The sequence below is a fragment of the Mesocricetus auratus genome, unplaced genomic scaffold (genome assembly GCF_017639785.1).
Source record: "Mesocricetus auratus isolate SY011 unplaced genomic scaffold, BCM_Maur_2.0 Super-Scaffold_100028, whole genome shotgun sequence".
NCBI classification, from domain to species: domain Eukaryota; kingdom Metazoa; phylum Chordata; class Mammalia; order Rodentia; family Cricetidae; genus Mesocricetus; species Mesocricetus auratus.
Window position 1 is genome coordinate 5,085,709 of NW_024429209.1, and position 27,197 is coordinate 5,112,905.

General features: G+C 47.8%; 1 protein-coding gene across 4 annotated transcripts in view; it reads left to right on the forward strand.

Moving 5' to 3' along the window:
* The window catches only part of Ppp1r16b (protein phosphatase 1 regulatory subunit 16B), a 92,556-nt gene that overhangs the window by 26,669 nt on the left and 38,690 nt on the right, over window positions 1-27,197 (forward strand). For all 4 annotated transcript variants that reach the window (XM_040733138.1, XM_040733135.1, XM_040733137.1 and 1 more), the window contains exon 2: window positions 1,739-2,087. In XM_040733138.1, coding sequence (XP_040589072.1) covers window positions 1,838-2,087 — 250 coding nt within the window. In that variant the 5' untranslated portion in view covers window positions 1,739-1,837. The remainder of the gene's footprint in view (window positions 1-1,738; window positions 2,088-27,197) is intronic.

A 27,197-nucleotide genomic window follows, 5' to 3' on the forward strand; every position in this document is an offset into this window, starting at 1 on the left:
GGATGTAGGTTCTTTTCCTTTGAAGGTTCTCCAAGGTGTGTATGTGGGAGAGACTTCAGCCGAAAGTTTCCAGGTCTAATAGTTCAGCAGTTAGTAAACTTTGGAGTCTGGGGAGTACTTTAATCCTTGAAATTCAGGCTCCTAAAGATCTTTTGTTTATGCAAATTGTTTTTTCAATGTTTTTGACTTTATGAGATAGTTCCACTGCATAGCTCAGGCTGGTCTCAGGTTGGTGAAGGTGCTTGCCAGCAAGACTGGTGACCTGGGTTTGATTCCCAGAACCCAGAACATGATGGGATGAGAACTGACTCCAGCAGGTTACCCTTTGACCTCCACATGTGCGTCACCAGGGTGCTGTGTGCCACAGTACAGAAGTAAACTGTAAGAAAGCATAAATCTATCATATGTCATAGCCATGCTGAACATTTTGATGAAAAATAAACTGTCCTAAGACAAACAAGCAAAAATAGTGAGGAAGAGAGTTGCCGTTCAAGTTTTGCACATCTCTCTCTGTTGGGCTTTGCCCTGAGTGTCTTAAGTCACCTGTTGTGTAGCGTTAGGACCTTCACATACTAGGGACAGAGTGACAGCAGAAAAGGTCAGCAGGGTCTTCCTCCATTTATGTAAATAGTTTTGCTTTGTGGAAGCCATGATAGGGCCTCAGGGGTTCCTCCACAGGTGCCTGGGTGGACTTTGAGGGCCACCGCAGCCTCCCTTCCATCCTCCTGTTATTTCTGGTCCTGTTTGTCCATCCTCAATAGGGAGGCTCCTGCATTCGTGCATCTGAGGACTTGTTTGTTTGCTTGTTTGTTTTGAGACCAGGTCTCTCTCATGTAGCTCAGGCTAGCCTCAAATTCACTGTGTAGCCAAGGATGACCTCAAACTTGTGATGCCCCTGCCTGTACTTGCTCAGTGCACAGATCACAGGCATTCACTTCCATACTCTATTTATACGGTGCTATGGATCGAACCCTGACTTGGTTTCTGCCAGGCAAGGAACAAGCCAGCTGAACCCTATTTTCAGCCCCCAGGGCTTTTATTTGAATGCTGCACAGCCTGGGGTTTCCTGGGTTAGGTCACCCCCATGCTGTCCTGAGCCCCAAGATGTCCTCTGCCTCCAGTGTCACAAAGCTTATTCCTTGAAGTAGGATCCCTTTGTACAAGAAAGCTTCAAAGATGATGCTGTTGTTAGCTAACTGTGGCTTGAGAGGTGGGCAAGCACCATCATGCAGCAGAACTTTCTGGAATAACAGAATGATCTCGTATCTAAAATGGGAACCACTAGGAAATGTGCACTTAGATGTGACTGTGAAACTATACAGTTTTACTTCAATTAATTCAAATATATGTGACCACCACTACCTCAGGTCACAGCAGAGCCAGGCCTTGCTGGGACTCACACACCACTCTTAAGAATCTGCACTTTTAGCCCGGTGGTGGTGGTGGCACATATCTTTAATCCAAGCACTTGGGAGGCAGGGGCAGGTGAATCTCAGTGAGCTGGAGCCCAGCCTGGTCCACACAGGACAGCCAGTACTATTACACAGAGAATGCTGTATCAAAAACAAACAAACAAACAAAACAGCAACAAAAAGCACTTTTGCTTTTGGCACAAATGGAAAGAAAACCTCAAGGGAGTTTTGAACTCTGGTCAGGGTGGTCGGGTGGTTTTCTATACCCTGCAATGTGTATTCTCGGGGCTGACCAGTTCATCTGTGTGTCTGTCTCCCCTCTCCAGGCCCCACCATGAGGCTCCAGCCCCTCGGGAGCCCCCGCGCTCCCCTGGCCCCGGGTGCACCGTGCTAGCCCCAGGCAGGGCAAGGGCAGGTGCAGGGCCATGGCCAGCCACGTGGACCTGCTAACGGAGCTGCAGCTGCTGGAGAAGGTACCTACGCTTGAGCGCCTGCGCGCAGCCCAGAAGCGCCGGGCACAGCAACTGAAGAAGTGGGCGCAGTATGAACAGGACCTGCTTCATCGGAAGCGCAAGCACGAGCGGAAGCGCAGCACGGGTGGCCGTCGCAAGAAGGTGTCCTTTGAGGCCAGTGTGGCACTGCTCGAGGCCTCACTGAGGAACGACGCCGAAGAAGGTAAGGCCCCCTGCCCCAGAACCGGGACTGTGCAGGAGCAGGCCCCTGAGGTCAAGTGTGAACCACCCCATCAGTCCACATTAGGAAGAGATGGCCCCCACCTCTGAGACAGTCTCATTGTAGTCCTGGGAGGCAACCGAGTACGGCCTCTAACTTCGGATCCTCCTACCTCCACCTCGCAGGAGCTGGGGTTGCAGGCCTGTGAGGACCACACAGTTCTCCAACCCCCAACCTTGGCTTTATCTTAGCCCGCTATTTTCATTGTTGGAGACAACGAGTCCAGCTTTTGGCTAATGAATACAATAACAGTTTCCCTTCCCTCCCACAAATATTTACTGACAGCCTGCTTCCTGCAGCACTGGCACTCTGTGCAGAATAATGAACAAGTGGAACCGTCCCTCCCTCCACCCCAATAGCTGGTACTCTAGGATGTTGTTGCGTTTCTGAAATCCTCCATGGTCCTCACTCAGCCTGTGGCATGCTGCTCTGGCGTCTTCTCTTTCGTGCTGGAAGGGAACACTGTCACAGGACCAGTCCCCAACTCTGTTCTCAGTTCTCTTTCCACTGCCATGTCGGTGCTGGAAGGTGCTTAAGAGCTAGACCCTGGGGGCTGGTGAGATAGCTCAGAGGTTAAGAGCACTGACTGCCCTTCCTGAGGACCTGGGTTTGATTCCCAGCACCCCCATGGCAGCTCACAATCAGCTGTAACTCCAGTTCCAGGGGATCTGACCTCCCCAGGCACCAGACATATGTGGTGCACAGACATACATGCAGGCAAAACACCAATACACATAAAATAAAACTGGTAACATTTTAAAAATGTATCTTGACCCTGGAGGTGGACAACCTGGCTCTGAAATTGACTGTGCAGGTTCCCATGTGACCCTGGCACAGAGACGTCCTTTTGTTCTCTGTCCTTAGACTCTACTTGTCCAAAATGGGGGAGATCGTAGCATCCTCGTAGCCTTGTGAGCATTCAGTTGAGTAATACCCATGAAGTTATCTTTAAACAGGGCCCATCATGTTAAGTATGTGGTTATTAATTTTTAAAAATTTTGCATTTTGAGTTTGAGACAGGCTCTCAGGTAGCCCAGGCTAGTCTCTGTGTAGTTGAAGATGACCTTGAATTCTTAATCCTTCTGCCTCTGCTTCCCAAATTCTAGGATGGCAGGTATGAGCCACCACAGCTGATGTATCAGTATGTTTTATTATATTGTTACCTTTTATTTCTTTAAATGTATAGTTTATACTATCATGGAGGTCTATAAATCTGGAAGCAGAGACGGGTACACACCACATTGTCCAGGATGGTTTTACTCTCTGAACTGTGTAAAATACACGAATGTATGTTCACATGGTTTCCAGGTTGCACGGTTACCCTGTACTGGTTATGTTTAGCAACACCCGTTTTTACAGATAGAGATATTAGACTCAGAACCTTGACTCAGGCAGGATAATAGAACGAAAAATCCTCGTTCTGGCTTTTCAGGTTTGCTTTCTACAGCTAGAATGGCTGGAGGACTCAAGCTCTTTGAGCATGTGCTCGAGTCTGTTTATTATAGCTGAAGTTTGTGTGCATGCCCTTTCACCACTCAGTAGAATCTGCATCACCCCTGGAGAGGCCCAGCATGTCCCCTGGACTCCTCTGTACCCTCTCCTGGCATTAGGCGCTCAAACAGTCAGTGGGAGAGCTGAGGGCTGGTGGCACTGAGGACGTAAGAAAGCGTGGCCTTTCGTAGGCTGAGCATCCCTAACCATGGAAATCTGAAGCTTTTGGGGCACCATGTAGATGTCCCACATAGCAGCTACCACACATGGCCTCATGGGATAGGCTGTAAAGTGCAGGTGTGCTGGAAATGATGCCTGACTGCTTGCAGCAAGTGCGCAGGAAACAGAAGTGAACACATGTTGACCTGGGTCCTGTCCTTGAGATATCATCATGAGTATTTCAGAGCATGTCAAACTCTCTTCATCACACGCGTTTCAGATAAGAGATACAAAGCTGTGCTCACCTTACCCTTCAACTTCTAGAATGCCTTGAAAGCCCCACACCAATGATCCTGGTGATACAGGGCTCTCGGACATGAGCTTCAAACAGCTCAGGTGAGAGCTGGGGTGAGCCCCTGAGAGGCATGATGGCTCAGGCTGGGGATGTGGCCCCGAGGCTCCTTCCCACATGTGGTTTGGTGTTCCGGGTGACGTGGTGGCAGCATCCCACTCAGGGGGTGGCTGGCAGACTCATGATGAGGTCTAATTTTTGGTGGGGGTGGCAGTTCACTAACTCCTGTCTCCCCACTTGCCAATTACGCGTTTCTTCTCTGGAAACCTCCGTTTCCCCTCCAAGGGACTCTGCAGGCTTTGAGAGTTGGCTGTGTGTTTCAGAGCAGCCACCAGGGAGATGGCACTTAACTACCCAAATACCATCTCTTGCCGACTGTCAAGTGCACTGCTTAGAAGAATCATGGCTTGGAGTTTAAGCGCGTTCCTCCACACCACCCCTGGCTTACGACCTCTAACAATTTGTTTTTCCTCTCCATTTTCAATTTTTAAAATCTGTTATGGAGCACTGAGCGAGGGCTTGGTTTCAACAGACTGTGGCAGGAACTAGAAATGGTTCTAGAACTGTGTAGTTCAGCAGGTAGAGGGCTTGCCTAGCATGTGTAAGCCTCTGTGTTTGGTTCCCAGTACTGTGTAGCCTGGGCATGGTGTCCCACACCTGTGATCCCAGTACCAGAGGTAGCAAGGTCAGATATCTTCTGTCACCCTCAGCTACGTACTGAGTTCAAGGACCCGGCCTGGGGTATATGAGACCCCAGTCTCTACAGAACAGCAAAACATCTGAGACCTTTGAAAGTTACCCTGAACCCTGTGTCAGAACAGCAATGATTTAAATAGTTTTTCAGATAAAAAGACTTTAATGCTTAAAAATATCAAATCCAAACAAATGAATTCTTACTAAAATCAAACATCATAGAGTTGTACAGAGTAACAAGACCCCCCCTTCCTTTCTCCCCTCTAATCCCTGCTGGTTGGTTTGATGTGTTTCCTTCTAGTAATGTTTCTCCTTTCTCTGTGGACTGGGAGGCACGTAGACCTTCACATTTCCTTACGCTTTAATATAAGTAAAGTCATCGTGGAATCCCAGACACGTGACTCCAGTTTTCACTCCCCCCGTCCCAGTATGAAATCTTGGAGTTGTGTGCCAGGACACACAGCACAGCAGACTCGTGTGGCTCACTGTGTGATGTTTGGCAGTTAGTGTCACCAGAATCCACACAATTTCCTCAGTAGTTTTTGTTTGTGCAGAGTGAACTTTTGGGCACGTGTCTAAGTATTTATCTTGGACAACTGTGGAAACATGTTGGAGAGCTGGATGGGAGCCATTAAATTTGAATGAGAAAAGGCCTTTGGATTGGTGTCATTTTGGGGTAGAAAGCTCTGGGGGTCATGTGAAGGGGACCCTGGGGTCCACAAGTGCACGTTTGAGGTTGCCATCAGTCAGCCCTTGAACCTGCTGAGCTCTGCTCAGCTTCCCTGCAGCCTGACAGAGCCCTCTGTGCCTGGCTGGCTGAGAATGGCTTCTGCTTGCTGGCTGAGCTGGTGTTTGGGAGGCTGCTGGGGTGTTAGCTCACAGTGGCGTGGGAGCACGGGGTGGCAGCTCCCCACTCCCTTGAGCTCAGAGCATCCTGAGTCAACCTCCCCACCTGCAGTGGGTGTGTGTGAGAGAGAGTTGTTCCCCCGTGAAAGGCAGGCCTTCTCTGGCTAATGACCTTGACCTAGGACCTGCTCTAGCTCCCTGACCCCGACTCCTCAGGATCCTTTGATTCCCCCACCAGGCTGTCCTCATGTCCTCTAAGTTCTTTTGCCTTCTTTGCACCTGTGGGTGCCTGGCTCCCTCAGCTGGCATACTTTCTTGGACTAACCTCTCTAACTCTTCAGGCTCCCAAGGAGAGCTAGCTTCAGGCCTCTGGGCTCCCTTGCCATCACTAGCACAGAAACCCTCCCTATACCTTGTTGTTTCCTGTAAGGCAGCAGAGAGCCAGGGACTGCGGTTCATCCTCCTGAGATCTCAGCTCTACCACTGACTACTCATATTGGGGACGGTCACCGAACTTTCCTAGACCTCAGGTTCCTCACTTGAGCGTGTTAATACACCATGTAATGTCGGGGGGCTGACTTGAGTTGGTAGATGCTGAAGAGGCATGGTAAGAAGTGGGGAAGTGGCAGAAGCTGTTATCTCTGCAGTATCTATTATTCCCCATTTGTGTGAGCTCTCCTTATTATATATTCTGACTCTCACCTTCATGACTATTTATCAGGTACCGTGTACCAGGCGGGCTGCTTTGCGTATGCCATCTTGCCTAATCCTCACAGCGGCTCTCTGAAGCTGGGATAGTGAAACCCTATTTTGGAAAAGTAACTTGGGGTTTCATTTGCATATCATGAGATCTGCCCATTTTTTAAGTGTTCAGGGGTTTTTCCACAAAGCCCCAGAGCTGTGTGCCCATCTTCACAGTCTGGTTTTAGAACTAGCTCATCACCTCTTGCTACTGCGAAATCATACCCAGGCCCCACTCCCAGTCCTTGACTACCGTGAGTTTACCTCTGCCTTTTCTGGATGTTTCCTTCTTCTGACGTGTGGGATCTCTTGTGATCATCTTCCTTCATTCAGTGGAGAAGTTTGAGCTTGGCCAGGTTGTAGCGTATGTGAGCTCTTGCTTCCTTGTTCCAGCCTTACAGTGCTCCCTGTATGGATGTACCGCAGTGGTTTTTTAATCACCAAGGGCTGAACATGTGGATCTTTGCCATTTTTGGATTGCTGATCAATGCTGCTAAGAACAGGTGTTCAAGTCTTTATGTAGACATTTATCCATAGTTTTGTTTTTTTGTATAGCTACCCAGAAGTGGGGTTGCTGGGTCACATGGTATATTTCTATGTAACTTATTAAGAAATAGATTGATGGTTTTCTAAGGGTTTCAGAGCAGGCAGGGCCACCATGGCTGGGGATAAAAGATCTATCTAGGGACCGCAAGAGCCAAGACCCTAAGGACAGCATAAACATCAGAGTCCATACATCCCAAAGGAGCACAGATCACAGCCACAGATGAGCCATTCTGTTTTACAGGAAAAACCCAAGACAAGAGGTACAGGTCAGTATGGTAGCTAAAGCTGAGAGTTTTGGAGACTGAGTCGAGTCCTGGGTCTGTCTTGTAAGTGCCATGAAGCCTTGCATGTGACTTAGCCTCTCTGAGCTTCTAAATCTGCCCTGTAAACAGGCTGGGGGAGATAGCAATGCAGCTACTGCTTTAGAAAACCACTGGGTTGTAGCGTATGTGAATGCTTGCCTCTTCAACCCTGTGCTTCACTGTATGGACACAGCTCAATTGCTTTTCACTCACCACGGCAATGGAAACTCAATTAGTGAAACATTATGCAGAAATGAAATATGCAAAAATGGTTACAAGATCTGCTCTAGGGCCGGCAAAATGGTTCAGAGGGTGAAGGCACTTGTCACTAAGCCTGATGGCCTAGGTTTGATCTCCAGAACCCACATTGTGGAGGAAGGAACCAGTTTCCACAAGTTGACCTCCTTATGTGTGCCATGACACAACCCAACCCAACACACACACACACACCACATTGTAACATCGATAATAAAAAAGCTGTCTGGTAGCCAGGCGTTGGTGGCGCACGCCTTTAATCCCAGCACTTGGGAGGCAGAGGCAGGCGGATCTCTGTGAGTTCGAGGCCAGCCTGATCTACAAGAGCTAGTTCCAGGACAGCCTCCAAAGCCACAGAGAAACCCTGTCTCGAAAAACCAAAAAAAAAAAAAAAAAAAAAAAAAAAGCTGTCTGGTGTAGGTTAGGTGGGAGTGCAGGACCCTCATCTGCTCAGCCCTGCTAGCTTCTCCTGACCCAGGTGCCTCTGTGAGGCATCACACAGGCCCCAGCGTTATCTGAAGGAAATGGCTCTGACTTTCGTTTTTGGTGATTTTTGAACAGGAAATTTTCTTTTCCGCTCATTCTAAAAATAATGCGTCCTTGTAGAATATTCCAAAACTATAGGAAAAGGAGACACTAGGGAGACAAAACCTATACACACAATGAACATGGACAACCTCGGGTAATGTTTTGGTCTTTTGTCTAGGAACTACATGGTGTTTTCCCATTGGGTGATTGGAGGAAAGTTTAAGTAAGGGGTGCAGCACACAAAGGGCTTGGCGCCAAGATGCTCCCCTTTCTGACCTCAGAGTTCCTTTGTTTTCTAAAGTTGAGATCCCCCAAGAGTGCTTGTTTAGCTGGGGGTCTGTTATGAATATCTGCTGTGTTAGAGATCAGGCACTCACCTGTGAATCTAGTGTGCAGGGAGTCTGGAACTGAAGGGTTCTGAGTTTGAGACCTGGGCTATATAATGAGACCCTGTCTCCAGGGAGATGACTCAGCAGTTAAAAACACTGGCTGTTCTTCCAGAGGACCCAGGTTCAATTCCCAGGACTCATACAGCTCACAACTGTCTGTACCTCCATTTCCAGGGGATCTGACACTCTCATACAGATATACATGCAGGCAAAACACCAATTAAAAAAAGTTTTAAAAACAAACAAACAAATGGGCAAGAGAGATGACTCAGCAGTTAAGAGTTCCGACTGCTCTTGCAGAGGGCCTGAGTTCAGTTCTTAGTACCCATGTCAGGTTAACTCCAGCTCCAGGGGACCTAGCACCCTCTTCTGGGATTCCTTGAACATCTGCATTCATGTGTACATACTAACACAGAGGCATATACATAATTGAAAAAATAAATCTGAGACAAATGAAGAAATGAAAATCTAGGGGTCAACCTTCTTTGGTCATGAATGTCCCCTGTTGGTTTTTATCTGTTTCTTCTGTACAATAGCATCCCATAAACTACCTGCATAAAACAAGTATCTATGCCTTTCATGGCCACCCAGGACCAGCTTAGCCCGGCTATGCTGGCCAGGATCTCCCTTGGGATGTGGTCACTTGTAGGTTCACTCGGGGTTGGAGGATCCTCTTGAAGATGCATCTCATGTGGCCTCCTTACCCTGGGTGGAGTCAGTGCAGAGGATCTTATTTTACGGCAGTGTAGCCTTGGGACATGGACAGACTCTGAACTGCTCTTCTTAAGCAGTGTGGCGTCCACACTCATCAGTGGTGGCTTCTTCATGGTCGGTTGAAATTGGAAGCCATTTCAATTTCAATTCTTTTTTTTCCATTTTAAATCTGTTGGTCCGCCCTGCATCTTGAATGGCTGTTTACCCAAGTGTACTTTCTAAATATCACATCTTGATCTGTTACAAAGTACTGAACATCACATCTTGATCTGTTACAAAGTACTGGTCCTCAGACTGCTAATGCTAGCACATCCCACTCTGTAATAGAGACATTTGAGGTCTTCAGCATGAATCCTTTCAGAAAGTTCAGATCCTAAGAAATTTCAAACTCAGTGTGGTCATGCAAATTCTGAAACTAGAAATTGTGGTTGAGGGTATAGCTCACCAACAAGGCCCCGAGTTCAAGGGGTATTTGAGAGGGCACTGGGATCTCACAGGAAGCTGTCACGGTCACTCAGGCTGGCTAGAATAAGTAGTAGAGCCTGCTGTACTAAGGAGAAGCCCCCAGCCACATGGCCTCAAGTTAAGCAACTCAGTGATTCCTGGGTTTGTGTCATTTAAGTGGATGGTGGTCCTATTTAGTTTACTCTGGATTTAGGGTTGTGCTGTGTAGTCCAAACTGACTTCAAACTCACAATCCTCCTGCCTCAGCCTCCTGAGTGTTGTGATTACAAGTGCGCCACACACTGGTAGTGCCCTGTTCTGAGACTGAGAAAACTGGAGTAGAGGGGAGGATGAGATTCAGAGAGAGCTAAGGCTTCTAGAGGACAGTCTGAAATGGGTTCTTCAGGAGATGGGTGAGCAAGGAAGCACTCAGAAGGGTAATCATGGAGTTACTACATATCAGTATCCAGCACAGTTTCTAAAGCCATACAGCCATAAGAGACAGGAAGGGATGGGCCTGGGAGGAAGCTGAGGCCACCTCAGTAGGTACATCCTAAGCACAGAAGAGGAGATCTGTGGTGGTTTGAAAGAAAATGGCCCCCATAGACCCAGAGAGAGTGGCACTATTAGGAAGTGTGGCCTTATTGGAGTAGGTGTGGCCTTGTTGAAGGAAGTGTGTCACTGTGGGGGTGGGCTTTGAGTCTTATATGATCAAGCTTCAGATCCAGATGTAGAACTCTCAGCCCCTTCTCCAACACCATGTCTGTGTGGATGCTGCCATGCTCCCACCATGATGATATGACTAAATCTCCAAAACTGTAAACCAGTCCCAATTAAATGTGTCCCTTTGTAAGAGTTGCAGTGGTCATAGTGTCTCTTCACAACAATAAGGCCCCAACTGAAAAAGAGCTGAAGGCAGACTAAGAATCACCTGCTATGGAGATGAGGACAAAACCAATGTCCTAGAAGCTGGGGTGGAGGACATTGCCTAAGTCAAATGTTCTTGAATTATGACACTCTTGAGTCAGATACTTGTCTTAATAGATGACATTTTTTTCTAGTATTCAGCATAATGAGATTTGTAGGCCCGGCTTCCCTCAGTTACCTCTTTGGGGTTTACTTCTTAAATGTACATAATGTATTTTGATCACATCCTCCAGCAAACAGACTTTTAATGCCAGTCTCTGTATGGGAGTCTGAGTGTACCATCTTCAGTGCAGTCTCCCTTATTACTATGCTCTGAGCTATCCCTCAGGTTACTTTCCTACTGTAAACCATACATGCTATCAAAGTATGGAAGTATTTGGTCACAGCTTGGGTTATTAATTAGGGGTCTCTAATGAGGTCTTACTGCCATGCTGTGTCAGGCCTGCCTTGCCCTTTGCCTTGCAAATCCTCTGTGAATAGTCATCAAACACACTGATGGTTTGAATGACATGGCCCCCAGAGGCTCATAAATCTGAAGACCTGTTCCCTGCTTGGTGGAACTGTTTGGGAAGGATTAGAAGGTGTGGCTTTATTGGAGGGGGTGTGTCATGAGGGGTAGGCTTTGAGGTTTCAAAAGCCCATGATATTTTCCAGTTAGTTCTCTCTGCCTTGTGCTTGTGCACCAAGATGTGAGCTCTCAGTTACCTCTCTAGTGCCATACCTGCAGGCTGCTGTGCTCCCTGCCATGATGGTCACGGACTCTAACCCCCTGAAACTGTATTCCCCAATAAACTGCCTTCTATAAGTTTCCTTGGCCATGGTGTCTCTTCACAGCAATAGAAAAGTAATTAGGACCTTTGTCTGTAGGAATTTGCTTATCCTTCTGTAAAACCTATTTAAGGTTGAGAAACTATTCCTAATCTTCTGATTATCTATGACTATATTTCTCCGAGTTACCAATTTTTTGGCCCATATTTTCTACTAACATGTTTTTTTCTTTCATTGGCTTCAATGGCTGTCCATGTTTGAGAAGGAAAAGATGGATGCAACAGTATATATTTTCTGAAGCATGTATATCTGTGGGCTCACTTTAAAACTGTGTTAATAGGACCGTTTATTTTTCATAGTGCTAGCTAGATTTTGAAGCCAGGGATTTGTACATTCGAGGCAAGGGCTCTACCACTGAGCCACAGATCCCAAGCTGTGTTTATGATAAAGATTTTGTTTATGCCTTGAAGTTCTTAATTTTATGTAATAAAATCTATGACTGCTTGCCTCATTCTCTTACTATTTTATTTTCTTTTATACCATACTTAAAACAGGGGTTTGGAGCATTAGAGTTGTCTCAATGGTTATGAGCACTTGTTGCTCTTCCAGAGGTTCTTGGTTTGGTTCCTAGCATCCACATGGTGGCTCACAGCCACTCGTAACTCCAGTTCCAAGGAATCCAGCACTCTTCCTGAGCAATAGGCATACATGGTACATGTATATGCATGTAGGCAAAATACTCATACACATAACACATAAAATGGACCAATGTTTAAGAGGGAGCAGGGTTGAAAACATTTGATTTGAAGGACAACTCTCCCCACCTACTGTTTTTGTATCAAAGTTTTCTTGGAGCACAGCTATAGCTGCTCATTTGCATATCATCCATGTCTACTGTCCCCCAATTGAGTTTGTAGCTGAAACCGTATGGTTGACAAAGATGAGAATATTTACTCATTCTCTCGACCTTCATAAAAAATGCCAATCAAGTTCAAGCATTTCCTCATCTTGAAATACCTATTAACTTGCATTTTCTCTAGGTCTCCGTGACCTTCTTTAACTAAATCAAATATGCAATCCCACTGGAGTTCATTTTAATATATAGTAGTAAATGAAAATCTGTCTCTATTTTCTTCTCCAAGAGTTGTCAATTTCCCAGCACCCCTTGCTTTCCCGCAGGACTGCGCCATTGCTTTTGTGTTCCAGAGCCTCTCTGCAAACATGGGAACTTGCCAAGCTCATTATTCAAGTCCTGGGACCCTACACTGTGGTGTGATGCTTGATTTATGTCCTTTTTTTTTTTTTTTGGTTTTTAGATACAGGGTTTCTCTGTATTGCTTTGGAGGTTGTCCTGGAACTTACAGAGATCTACTTGCCTCTGCCTCCTGAGTGCTGGGATTAAAGGTATTAGCTACCAACATCCCCCAATTTGTGTGTTCTTTTAAAACTGTGTTACTAGTACAGTTCAATTCTTACAGTGCTGGAACTTGAATCCAGGGCTTTGGGTAAACTAGGCAGGGGCTGTACCACTGAGCCACACACCAAGCCATGGTTATGGTGGAGTTTTTTTTAATGCTTTGAAGCCTTAATTTTTATGTAGCAAACCTGCGAATGCTTGCTTTGATTCCCTTGTTATTTTATCCTTTGCTTTTAGTCTCTTTAAACAGGGCTCAGAGAACCTTTTTAATGGTCATGTTAGTCCTTTTCTTTGTCTACTCTTTCAAAACATTCTTGGTTCTTGTTTGGCATTCCTATAATCATTAGGACTCATTGGTGAAGTTTCTCTCCAAACCTCAAACATGTGGAGGTATCAATTGGTGCTATAATAACCAATACATTTAATTTGGACCAAACTCCCATCTTTGCTGTGGTGAGGTTTTTCTGAGTAGGTCTTGGGGACAAGGGAAAGAAAGCAAGACTGCTTCTCTCTTGGGGACATTTTATGCTCATTAAGAACGCAGGGCAGGGGATCTTCTCTTTCTCTTTCTAATTTTTTCCTGTAGATTTATCATTTTTTTCCTGAAAGGAGAGCTTTTTAATTTTGTACATTAATGTCATAGCAAGCCAGCTTGTTTCCATCTTGGTTTTTTAGCAGATTCTCCCAGGGTTTTCTATGTAGAAAAGAACATTCTTTACCAGAAAGGTTTGGTCACCTTGTTTGATCAGGAGGGAGTCAGCTCAGTCCATATCTCTTGGCTCTCTCCTCTCTTCAGACATCTGTTCCTCTTGCTTGTGTATATGGTAAATATATGGACATTCATATATTTGAGTTATTAAGGACATTTATTCACATGTCCTTAGGGACATGGTGGTATTGAGACTTGTGAACATCCTCTACTGACTGTGTCCTCCCCAGAATCTAATCTGGTGGTCCTCGGAGTGAGTGATAGTCACCTTTCTTTTTCCCCCAGTCGTGTGTGTGTGTGTTTGTGTATGCACATTTGTATGTGTTTGTATATGTTTATATATGTATGCTTGTTGTCTCTTAGTATGGGGTATATTTCTCTCTTCCTCCTTTTACCCCGTGTGTGTGTGTGTGTGTGTGTGTGTGTGTGTGTGTGTGTGTGTGTGTGTTACAGCTCATATATGCTAGGCAAGCACTTTTTGTCTCTAGCCCTCTTTTTACTTTTTTATTTTGAGACAGGGTCTCACTTAACTGCTCTATCTGGCCTTGAACTCCCTGGTGCCCAGGCTTGCAGTCCCCCTTCCTCAGCCTCTCTAATAGTTGAAACTATATGGGTTGAGTCACCAGGACTGACCTACATAAGTCTCTCTCTCTCCCTTCTTTCTCTCCTCTCCCTTCCCTCCCCACTCCTTACTTTTTTCATAGCTACTGTAGATTTATAAATTATAAGAGAATAAGTTAGTGTCCCGTTCGTTCAGCACTCTCCCATCCTGATTTTCTAAGAAGCAGCTGTGAGTGATCCTCTTTGTGCAGGAAGCAAGCATGGCCGGTTATGCTTTCATATGCTAAATACCACGATACCAGCTCTCACTCCCAGCAAAAGTCGAATGTCACTGGCACCCTGAGACCTTCCTGGATGCACCTGATTTCTGACATCGAAGTCAAGGCTCTAAATTTATCTTGTTGAGTTCTGAGCCCATTATCCACCTGCTCAGATAATTTCAGATTCTTGAATGACAAATTAAGACTTTCGTGTCACCAGTGACAACTGAAGCAGAATGGGCTCACGTCACTGAAAAGTGCACGAAGATCACAGTTCTAGGTCACGTGGAGACAGGGGATTACCAAACACTGTCTGTGGAGATGAGCCCAGCAGCCTGCAAAATGTAGATCCTGTCCATTCAGCAATCACACTGTCCCAGGCTCAGCAAATCCCAGACTGGAATCTCGTTGGCTAAGGTGGTCTTTGGACTATCTTTGGGTCAGTATCAGTGGCTAGACCAAAAGCCTGTAAGGGACTTGGTAGTGGGTGGAACCTCCTTTAATGGTCACTCCCAGCATAAGGCACTGGGCCAACATAGGTCCATGGATGGAAATCTCTGAAACCAGGGGCCCAAACGAACACTTTCTCCTCCTTTCAAACTGATTGTCTAAAGTATTTTATCATGGCAATATGGTTAGTCAATGCTCTGATTGTCCCTGTCTAAACCATATGCCCAACCCTGACATCCATTCTGGACTACTATCAGGACTCTGGTATGTCTAAGCCAAGGAAACGAGATCCTATGTCTGGAAGTAAGGAAAGAACATGGATGGCGACAAGGCCACAACTGAGTGTTATAATAGTTACTTTTCTCATTGCTTTATCAGGGTGCCTGACAGCTGCACCTTAAGGGAATGGGGTTTAGTGTGACTCACAGTCCGTGTTGGTGGGGAAGGCCAGGTGACCTGAATGGCTCAGTCAGTCTGTGGCAGTGGCACTGTATGGCATGAAACTGGCAGTTGGTAGAAGGAGATGATAGCAAGAGATTCCACTTTAAAGAGAGCCTTCCTTCCTTCCCTGCGAAAGCTCAGGTGTGTTCTCTCTGGGGGTTCAACAAACTGACAGCATCAAAATAGAAGTTCAGGCAGAGAACCCTGTGACTGTCACCAAACTGACCCTGCTGCTTTGGTGGTGAGTTTGAGCGGTGAGCTGTGCCAGCCTTTGGAGCTAAGCATCCAACAGTCACCTTGAACAGAATGAAGCACCCACACGCTTTCCTGTGGATGGAGGTGTTACAGAGAACCTTGTCAAGAACAGACACCCAGGAAAAGGAAGCTAGCTGAGCCCGCATGAGCAGTGCCGTCTGCATGCTGTCCAGAGAAGAGGGCACTGTGACCAGCACCTTTGAAAGATGTCCATCCTGTTGCTAGGCACAATCTCACTGAAGAAAGGAGCCTTCAGCTTTTCTTGGCTCTGTGCCACTTCCATGGAGGTGCTCGTGGACCTCCCTGCAACCTTCTGATTATGATTTGTTTCCCTGGCCAGGTCTGCCCACACAGAGTGGGTTGGTCGTGCTTGGATGAGCTCCTGCACCAAGGCCGTTCCCATCCTTCTGCAATGCCAGCCTTGTGCTTTGGTGTAGTCTCTCATCTCCGGTAGTAGGAGACTATTCTTGGGGAAGTAAGTCACTTTCGGTGATCTGGAAAACTGTGGCCAGTTACCAAGGTAATGTCTCTGGTCCTTGGGGGTTCTGAGCCAATGGAGCTTCCTTGGAACTGTCTCAGACCCAAATCACTGCAAACCCCAATCAGTGCCTGCTCCTGTGAGGATACATGTGTAAGGCTTGTCACATGTCCACAGAGTCATGATAGGTCCCATGTCGACTTTCCATTGTCATGATAAAATACCTTAGAAAATCAGGTTGAAAGGAGAAAACATTAATTTTGGCCCCTGAATTCAGAGGTTTCCATCCATGGTCAGTTGGCCTGTTGCTTTGGGTCTATGTTGGCCCAGTGCCTCATTCTGGGAGTGACCAGTAGAGGAGGCTGCTGACTGCACCCACCACCAAGCCCCTCATAGGCCTTTAAAATGAGCAAATCTTAAGGCTTCCTTTCAACTGCCCATCAAACACTCCCATGGAGAATGGCTGGGGTTTGGAAAGCAGAAAAATACTCTAGATTCTTCTCAGATTATCCTCCATCAGCACAATTATCCTACTTTGCACGAGTTTGTACACACACACACATACACAGGTCCTGTGAATTAATTTTCTCCCTCTATCATGTGAGTCCCAGAGATTGAACTCAGGTCATCAGGCTTGGTAAAAGGTACCCTTTACACACTCAGCCATCTTGCTAGCCCCTTTACTCTTTATTTTTTCTCCAGCATTTTTTTCACAGCAATGGAATGCTGATTCATACATCTTGCCTTGACTGTAGTTAACTGCAGGGCCGTTGTGTTCTGGGCTCAGATAGGATGGCTTGGCCTCGTCTTCCGTGTGGTTTCATCTAGCTGGAACTCTCGGGGTTCTAAGAGGGCAAACCCCAGTGCACAAGTGTCTACCCACCCAGCCTTTGTCTATAATATGTCTGCTGACATCATTGGACAGAATGGGTCACATGGCCAAGCTAAGCACCAATATAGGAGAAGTCTACTTATTTCACATGTGCTGAAAGACATCATTCACTGGTGGCTACCATTGTTACAATCCACCATTAATTTTAGTCTTAAAAAGATGTTATTAGTGCATATTTGTTGTACAAAGTTATGAGCTTCATAATGAAATTTTTGCTCAAATGTATCATGCTCTGATCATGTTCTGTCAGACCATATATACATGTGTGTGTTTGTGTGTTTGTGTGTGTGTGTGGACACAGCTTTCACAAGTGAGAGAAAACATGCACTATTATATTTCTGGGTCTGGTTTGTTTTGCTTAACATGATAATCTCTAATTCAGCTTATTTTTCTGTAAATTCTATACCTTTCTTGTGTTTTAAATGTTTGAGTTATTTTTAAAGTTTATTCATTCATCTACTATTTGTGTGTATGTATAGGTCAGTGTGTGTGCAGGTACATTTGTGTTGGTACCCATGGAAGCCAGGGGAAGGTGCTTGATGTTCTGGAACTGGAGTTAGAGACAGTTGTAAGCCATCATGTGGGCGCTGGGAACTGACCTCAGGTCCCCCAAAAGAGCAGCGAGTACTCTTAGCTGCCCAGCCATCTCTCCAGCCACCTTCATTCATCTAATGACCGAGGATTCTCCATTATGTGTTTCTGATACCCTTTCTCCATGATGGACAGCTAGACCGAGTCTAACTGGACTGGTGGCTTTTCTTCAGTCTGGAATTATCCTGGTGGTCAAGTTGGCCAAAAAGTATGCATATCTGCTGTGGATGCCTCTGAAGATCAGGGATGTCCTGGGTGATCCGAACACAGTGACCCCAAGTTGGGAATGCCAAGGGTCTGACTGGCATGTCCTCTAAAGCCATGCAGCAGTCAGGACTTGGCACTGAGCATGGCATATGCTTATTTGATTTTCTTATTAACTGCAGAGCAGGCCAATGATTTGTGTGATCTCATAATATTATACTGAACAGGCAATATCTGGGGTCAAAGGCTGGGTCAGCGTGAAACAGACAGGACCAAGCAGTAATCCACAGCCAGAAGGGAAGGGTTATTAGTTCACAGATGCTGCTCTCGTGGTGATGAAAACAGACTTCAAGGAACCGGTGACAGAAAGAGAATACAAAAGGGCCTGCAGTGAGGACAGGCAAGGCCTCCATAGGCCTAGCAGGCCAAGACCGTGGAACCAGCGATCTAAATTTTAATCTCTATTCTGTAGCCTTGGGCAAGTTTACCTCACCCCTTTTGCACTCAAGATTCCTCTGTTCACCAGAGAGAGATGTTGGGAAGCTGTAAACGTTCCAAGTTAAAGTCTGGGTATGGAGCACGGTCAAGGTAGATATTTGCTCTTGTTTGCTGCTGGCCTCTGTCACAAAGGCCAGAAGCCAAGTTAACATCTCTTCCTCCTCCTTTTACTGTTCACCCTCCCGCTGTCAGTCATTCATGATGAGAGTACTCTTATTGTAGTCACTTTCATGTTAGCACGAAAGAGGCAGCATTTGTTTTGTAACAGTTTACTTCGTAAATATGAAGAAATGAAAAGATTTGACCCACCCCCACAGCCTCAATGTTTGCCTCAGAGTCCTTTCAGAGTCTCCAAAGTGAAAAGGCCTACCCCTTAATTTACTTCTGGCTGATACCAAAGACCTCTACTGGTCTATGGAACTGGTTATGGCTGTGTGTTTGGGTTGGTTTGGCCAGTGGATGTTTAAAACCTATCTTAATTACAAAAATCTCTTTGGTTGGACCAGAATTAGGATCTGTAAATTGCTCTCTCTAACCTTTAGGAGCCAGTGCCATCTGCTCTCTTATTATTAAAAGAACTCTCAACCCTGGACAATTCTTTAAAAGTTTCTCCCAAGTCACTTAGCACCTAGTGTTTTGTCAAGGAGACATGGCGGCCACCCTTGCCTGGATGGGCTCCGTGTCTGCAGTCATTCTTTCTGGCTCATGGCTTCCTTCTCCATTTGCTGCCCACGCTACTGAAAATAACTTGTTTTCTGGCAAGCCTGAAATGAGATTCCTTCTGATTTAATCAGAGCCATAACGAAGCTCTCCAGCTCTCTGGAGGAATCCTCTAGAGCCAAAGGGCTGCCTAGGGGCAGGACCTGGCAAGGGGGAGGAGCCTGGCAAAGAGGTGGAGCCTCCTGCCGGGGCATCACAGCTGGAACCATGCCAGGCAGCCATGGGCATCTTCCTGCTATGAGTCAGACCCCGGTGGCCTGCAGGTGTTTTGTGGTCTGTGCTACATGGGGTCCATTGTCTTGTCCCCTGCAACCTATCTTGAAGACCCCAGAGACAGCCAGGCTTTGTGGCACACAACTGTAATCCCAGCCCTGGGCAGTCTATGGCAGAGGGATCACAAGTTGGAGGCCAGACTGGGCTGCAAAACCCCTTCATCTCCTGCCAGGGATGTAGCTCAGTTCATAGAGCACTTACCCAGCATGAATGAAGCCCTGGGTTCCATCTCCAGGGCCACATAAACCTGGTGTGATGGTTCAGACCTGTAATCTCAACTCTGAGCAAACTGAGGTAGAAGGATCAGAAGTTCAGAGTTATCCTCAGCTAGCCTGGGTTACACAAGACCCTGTCTCAAACAAAACAAAATATCATCTTCTGACACCAGGTTCTTGTAATCATTGTATAAGAATAATTCCAGGCCTTAGGAAAACATGTTAATTCAGAACGGATTTGCTGGTGGGTCCCAAAGAGCCCGCCTACTCCTTACTTCACCAGCTAAGCCATCTACTCCAGGAAGCTGGTGATCGGCAAAACTCCTTTTCACTAAGGGAGTCTTAAGGTTAAGCACTGATTAATGGAAGGGGGTTGGACTGGATGTAAACAGAGCAAGTAGGTAGGTTTGGGGATGAGCCGAATGCACCCTCCTTGCCTCTGCAGCTGAAAATACATCCTTAAAACCCACACAACTCTGTAGATGCCTTAAAGTTCCATTTTTGGCAAGTATATTCTGGTCTTGGTGTGTTCCAGCTAGTCTGTAGCTTCTTAGTCATGGCACTGGGTGGCTGATCATGGCCTTGAACTGGGTGTCCTCAGGACATAGTCAACAGGGGCCAGCATCCCCAGGGAGTTTGAATCTATCCATCTTTGAGTGGATTTGGTTAAGGCACCAGCTAAAGCACCTGGACACTGTCTGTGTCAGCTGGAACTGCTGTAGACTGAGCCCACTCACAGGCATTGTCTTTCTGGCAGTTCTGGAGGCTAGATGTTCGTGGCCAGAGTCTCAGGGCACAGCAGTTGTGTAGACTAAAGTTTATGGTTCTCAAGCATATGATTTCTGGGGAGGTCTCTCTTATGGTCTTATCACTTGCGGTTTGTTCGTGTGGCCAGGAGAGAGAGAGCTCTGGCATCTCTTTTTGCAGGGATAACAATCCCATCTTAGGGGGTCCCACCATCATGGCCTCATCCAAACCTAACACTTTGCAAAGACTTGTCTCTGAATACCCTCATCCTGGGGGAGACGGTTAAGTCTCAGTAGGTATGCTGTTGGGCCAAACACTGGCTTCTTCGATGCTCCTGGCTGGGGTTCCCTACAATGTTGTATAGGCTGGAAAAGACTCTCAAAGCAGGGGATGACACCAGTGGTCCTGTGTGAATGAACATTCTTGCTCTTCCCACCAAGCCATCTGCTCTAACAACCCACCCTTCTCACCCTTCTGCAGTCCATCGTCTCTCTGTTGCTGCTCCCTGCTCTTATGGCAGGGGTTGGAGTGGGGAGCCCATAGTTAAGAGCATTGGACTCACATTCAAGCCGAAGGTCTACTAATTGCCTGTTGTGTGGCAGTGCAGATCACTTGACCTCTCTGGACCCTGGCCTCCTCTTTGTAGGGATAATCAGAGCTATTGGAGGATGGTGGCCCATGCCTGTGTCACTTCTGCCCACCTGCTGGCTAAAATCCATTGCTGTTTGAGATAGTCTTTACCTGGGTAGAGGCTAGAAGAAGACTAGACCATGCCCACTGGTGAGGGTGGGGACAGGCCCATACCTGAGTGTCTCCAGTGCAATGGCCCCATTCAGAGCCATGGGAGTTTGCCTAGAAGCCCAGCTGAGCCCTGATGAGGACCCGTGCCTCTGTGCCTTACTCCCCATTCCCACTGGTCATCGTCCACCTAACAGCCAGGACAGTGGCCTCTGGTCTCCCTCCCACACCTGCCCTACCACTCCAGGTCTCGTACTGAACCCTGGGAGGCCAACACCAGCTATACTGAGCCCAGGGTTCCTGCAGGAAAGCCCAAACCCAGTCCCAAGCCCCACCTTTGCTGCCTCCCTCCCCTGGCCCCACCAGGACCATATGGGCTAGGCTGACGGCCTGAGAGCACCAGGAAAAGTTATATGATTTGTGCAAACTGGGTGTCAGGTGGCCACTAACCCTCGGTCAGTCCCCAGACGGATGAACCGGAGGTAAGAACAGCATCAGTGGGTTGGACGTGGAACTGGGCGGGGCACAGTGAGAAGAGGACACAGAAGGCAACGCTGGGACATTGCAGGAGTAAGTGGGGCTCTGAGACTCAAAGATCTACCAGGGCATCTCGCTGGGGTTGGACTTGGCCCTAAAGTCTGAAGAGTACCAAGTCTGTGCTCGTCACTGCAGTGCAGCCCAGCACCCTGCAGAGAGTGGAAGGACATAGTGACAGCTGGCAGGGTGAGCAGACCTGGTGCTGGGAGGCACAGGGAAGAGCCTCCCCAAGGCTGGGGCCTGAAACACAGGCCGACCCTTTGTTCAGAAGGTTCTAGTACCATGGATGACCCTGACCATCCTTAGATGCCATGGAAGTTTCTTCTGGGTCCAGGCAAGACTAAACAAACCTCAGAAGTGACCAATCTGACAAGGCAGGGCTGGGAGGGGCCGAGTGACTGGGGCCAGGCCAGGTGTGCATCTGCCTTCAAAGTGGAGCCTGCAGGGTTTCTTTCTCTCCGCTGCCGTCCCAGGCAGCCTGAGCGTCAGCCCTACTGCCGTTCACCCAGGCTCTGCCTTCCATCCCTCTGGCTGCACACATGCGGATGCTTGGAGGTGCAGGGGACAAGCAAGTCTTCTGGCCTCTGAGAGGAGTGAGCTTCAGTGTGGACACATCTAAGAGCTTTCGCTGGTATCCTGGGGCTTGGAGCAGAGAGCCTTGCTGTGCTCTGCCAGCTGAGGACATGGTGACCCTCAGAGGCACACTGCCAGCAGTCAGCTTGTTCCCTGATGCTAGCTGCTTCTCTGCACTTACACCTCAGAAAGGCCAACGTGTGCAAATGGGGTGTTTCCAACAGTGGCTTGTGTGGGAGGGGGTGGTTAGATCACCTTATCTGACCACAGAGACCCGGCACCTCTGACTTCCCCTCCTGTCTATAAAGCACGAACTTGGCCGGTTCTGCTCTGTCTCCTTCTGATGTACCTGTCACAGCCCAAACTCGCCTGTGACTGTGAGCAGAGATGAGTCCTTGCCACTAGAGTGAAGAAGGACTATGGTTTTGCATAGTCCTGTTCCCTCCCTTATCGCTGGCTACACCCCTGCCCCTTTGACTCTAGGTTAATGACAGAAAGAACAAGGATCTTTGCTGGCTTGTGTCCTGGCATCTCTTATGTCACCCTTGCCTTTCTGGACCTCAGCTTCTTTGTGGGGACAGTGATGGTGTCACTTATAGCCATTTTGATGAAACCATGACTTATGTAAGCCTGCTTGAACAGTGACCACCCTATAGCAAAGGGTGGTCTCAGAGAGATGGAGTGAGTATCCACTATTAAACAAATGCATAAAGAACCAACAGTCCTACTGTCAGCTATTTCTGTAACTTATATCCATATGTAAACTCATGTGCATTTTTTCATGATAGCTCCAATCCTGATGTTCCTCCACTGATGATTGTGGTATATCCAAACAATGGAATATTATTCTTCTATGCATATAATGGAGCATTGACACGCTACAGTGAGGTTGAGCCTGGCTTAGTGATAGAAGCCAGACACGGAAGGTCACTTATTATATGATTATATTTTAATATACATATTTCAAGAATGTGCAAGTCAGAAAATAAATTAGCAGTTACTTAGGGAGCAGGGAAAGGAAGGGAATGAGGAGTGATCAGTTTGCAATAAGCAAGCATAGAGAGAGGAGCACCATGTCCCAAGTCACACAGTGTCTAACAGGCAGAGAGTCACCCCACTGAAAGAACTAGAGGTTGCACTTTGGGCATGACCAAGGGGACCATGAACCTCCTCAGTCCATAAAGGCAGTTTGTCTCCCTCCTCTCGGGGTCTTCCTGGCTGGCTTGGGATGGGAAAGGGTGAACCCACAGAGAGCTGGGCTTTGAGCTGTAGACCAGAAGTGGGCGTGCCCCGATGACATCTCTGACCCAGTTTGAGGGTTCCTGTCAGGCTACAGAAATCGATTTTCAGAAAGATGGTTTCCACTTAATTAGTATGGCCTGCTTCCGGCTAGAAATGCACCGTTAAATGGGCTAGGTCTCCCGGCAATCATGCCAGTGGCCTCAGCTCCTGTCCCCAGGGATTGTCTGCCTCTTGGGCTCTGTCCCCCTAGCAGGCTGCTATTCAGAATGGCTTGAGTTTCCACTGCTGAGCGGGAGGCCAACTTTACCCACTTCCCAGCCCAAGGCATCCGGGTGGAGCAAGGCAAGCATGAGACGGCCCTGGGCTGTGAGGGAAGGCTCCACCGAAGTGTGTGTGGTCTCAGCAGACCAGACCTACACCCTGTCCATGTGTCACCTTGCATTCCTAATGCAGCATCACAGCTATGGTTGACAGCTCCCAGACCACCAGTGACAGAGCAGGCTTTCGACCTTTGGGGCTCCGGGCTTCAGGCACAATCTCCACTTGCCTCTATTGTGAGGGTACCACATCTTGACGGGTTTTCAGGAGCCTGTAAGGTTCGATTCTTGCTCCTGGTTTTAGAAGGAAGGTGATTATAGGCTATGGGCCCCCATAGTTCAGAGTAGCCCCTCAAATCTGAATGTGTTGCCCTTTCAGCTGAGTGTGCATGTGTGGGCCCTACCACTTGCTTGCTGAGCCTGTAGAACTTGGGTCCTGGGAGCATGTTCCTGAACATTCTTGGGAGGGCTGGAAGGGATGCTACAGAAGGTGTCTTGGCCTTGGTGGGTGAGTGGCTGCTGCAAGTCTACCGACTTTTTCTCATTATGGAAGACAGGTTGGGTGGGAGTAATAAGGAGGGGCCTCCTGGGCCCAAAGTGCAGTGTCTGTGATCCTCTCAGAGATGGAACATTTACTTTTTGGTTTTGTGTTTTTGTTTTTTGAGACAGGGTTTCCCTATTTAGAACTGACTAGCTTGGAACTCTGTGTAGACCAGGCTGGTCTGGATCTCACAAACATTCACCTACCTCTGCCTCCTGATTGCTGGGATAAAAGGCGTGTGCCACCACCTCCTGGCTCTGTAATTCTTTTTTTTTTTGAGAAATGTCTGCCCAATTCAAAGTGATGTTTCTACAGGACACCATACTTGGCTCCTCTGTCTTCCTCAGCCATTAATGTGTAGATAGATGGCTGATATGTTGCTGGGGGATGGGCTAGTTAAAGATCTACCCCTGTACTGAAGACCAGCTTCCTGTGGGTCCAGCCAGAAATCGCCAAGGTACATGGTTCAGACCCTGGTCTCTGGAGCGAGACAATTTGGGCTGCAATCCCAGCTCCACCTGGTAACCTCACAAAGATCATTCTGTGCCTCAGTTTCCCTGTTTTGTAAAGGGATCTGCCAAGACTCAGTGAGTGATTTTTGACAGAGACAGCTTGCAAATCATGTCATCTGTTGTCAGTTGGTATTTCCCTCCAAAGTTGGGCCTGTGTCTGCCATGCTGTGTACCAATCTGTCTCCGGCCCATGGTCACTGTGGGACTCAAGTTGTCTCTGTTCTTGGTGGCTATGCAGGGCTGTGGTTGGGTCCACAGGTGCTTGCCTGAGCCCCTGTTTCTCACCACTGGGGCGGCTTTCCTGTCAGCATGGGGAACACTGAACTGCTTGCACGTACCCAGACACCCAAGGTTTCAGTTTCCCCACATCCTCACCAGCACTTGTAATTCATCCCGCACCCCCTCTCTTCAGGGTCTCGTGTAGCCCAGGCTGGCCTCAAACCTACCATACCGGTAATGATCTTGAACTCCCGATCCTCCTGCCTCTACCTCTTTAGTGCTGGGATTATATGCCTATGGTACCATGCTTGGCTCCTTAGTGCTGGGATTATATGCCTATGGTACCATGCTTGGCTTGTTGCTTTAACATGGTTACTATAACCATCTTTGTGGGTGTACAGTCAGAGTCACTTCTGCTGATCACTCTAGAATAGCGGATAGCCTGTAACTAACTGACAGGTGGCTGGGGACTGGGGCAGGTTCCGTGGCAGAGCATCCTCCCAGCATTCAGGAGGCTCTGAGTTTGATCCCCAGATGACATTACAGAAAAAAAAAATGACAAAGAGATGGACACATGTTAGAGTAGATTTCTCTGAGGAAGTGACATATAAATGATGTGAGTCTCTACAAAAAGAGAAGGGTCTAGACATAAAGATACATGACCCAAGCAAGTTAGGATCTGAGAGAGAGAGAGAGTCCCTGGAGATTCGCTGCTAGTCTGGGAGGCATAACTCCAGTGGGCAGGGAGCTGCAAGGGGAACCCAGGATGTATAGATGCCAGACCAACTTCCTTGTTGCCTCCAGAGCTCTGAGGGACTGCTGGACCAGGGCAGGGAAGCTTCTCTCTGGGTCTTGCCACATCTCAGACTTGATAGCTGGGGTTGGGGAGTGGGTCAGGGCCGGTTGCTTCAGAGAGGCTAGGACACGACATGACTCTGCTGTTTCTCTTGTCTACCCTAAGGTGCTCTCTGAGGCCTGTATCCATTGTCTTGGGAGCCTCTTCTTCCCAGACTTGGTCTGGTTTTCCCTCCTCACTACAGAGCTTACCCTCAAGGCATGGAGTCCACATTAGTGTCCTGGTCAGCCTCTTGGCTCTCAGAGAACAAGGTGTTCTACTGCTGAGCCCTGGCCCCAGGACATGAGTGCACCTGGCCTGGGGCACAGGAAGAAAACTGACCCCACTCCCGAGTTACATAAGGTGTCTTTGGAACTTGGCTCCTTTTTGAGCTAAAATGGAAAAAGGACACCCAAGCAGGCAGGCAGGCGGAACTGGAGAGGAAGGCGGCACCTTCGGGTCACTGCTGGGTCAGTCTGCATTCTGGGCATTGGTTGATTCATTCAGCAAGCACTGCTGGCAGCTACTCTGTGTCCAACCTGCTGGTGAGTTGCTAAGCGAATGCACAGTGAATGTTTGCAGGAAGGAAGAGGGGAAGGGAGGAAGGGGAGGAGGAGGAAAGGGAAGAGGGAAAGGAAGAAAGGAAGAAGCAAGGGAAACAGGAAGGACTGGAGAGACGGAAGAAAGAGGGACAGAGGAAGGCTAGAGAGGTCTCATCCTGCTTGTAGGTGTCCCCAAAGTCATGTGACCATCCAGCTTGACTCTGGCCAGTAGAAAAGCAGTATCAGCCTCATATGGAACTTTAAAGCTCGCCTTAGTCAGGCTGTTCGGGAAAGGGAGCTGGTGAGAAATCTGGAATACATTAACTCAAGAGTCTCCAGCCCAAAGCCAGAGAATGATTGTAAATGACACACGGCACACTGATATATTTTTGTAGCAAATCTTCAAAGTCCTGTACAGGCTTAATCCCCCAGCCCATCTCTGTGGGGATCGTGTTGAGCTAGTATGCTGGCCCCACAGGGTCGTAGGGCTGTTGTACAGGGTGACAGGTGCTGGCTGAGCCAAGCACTGCCTGCTGAGGGTGCTAGGTCAGGATCAAGGAAGACGAATGCGTGAGTGCATTCATTCACTCATTCGCTTGTCTGCTGTTGAGCAGATGTGAACCGAATGCTTGGGGCACTGCTGTAGGAGTGGGGAAGGGTCTTACTGGGTGAAGAGAAGGAGGATCCCTGGCTGGGGGCATTGGTCAGTACAGAGGCAGGGCCATTGTCCTCAACTTGATGGCATTAGATCACTGAGCGTTTCACCTTGAGTGAAGATCCACCCCAAGAGCTCCTGGCTCACGATTTGGAGTGGGATCACAGGTTTTGTATTTCTAGAAAAATTTTAGGTGCTGCTGTTGCTGCTGCTGTTGGTTCAATGACCATATTTTAAGAACTAACAGGCTAAGGCTTGGAGAGCTGGCTCAGCCATTAAGAGCACTTACTCCCTTGCAGAGGACCCAGGTTCAATTCCTAGCACCCATATTGGGGCTAATGCTGTCTGTAACTTCAGTTTCAGAGATCCAATGCCATCTTCTGGCCTCCTCAGGCACCAGGCACACATGTGGTATACATATATGCAGGCAAAACACCCAAACAAACACACACACACACACACACAAGCAAAAAACA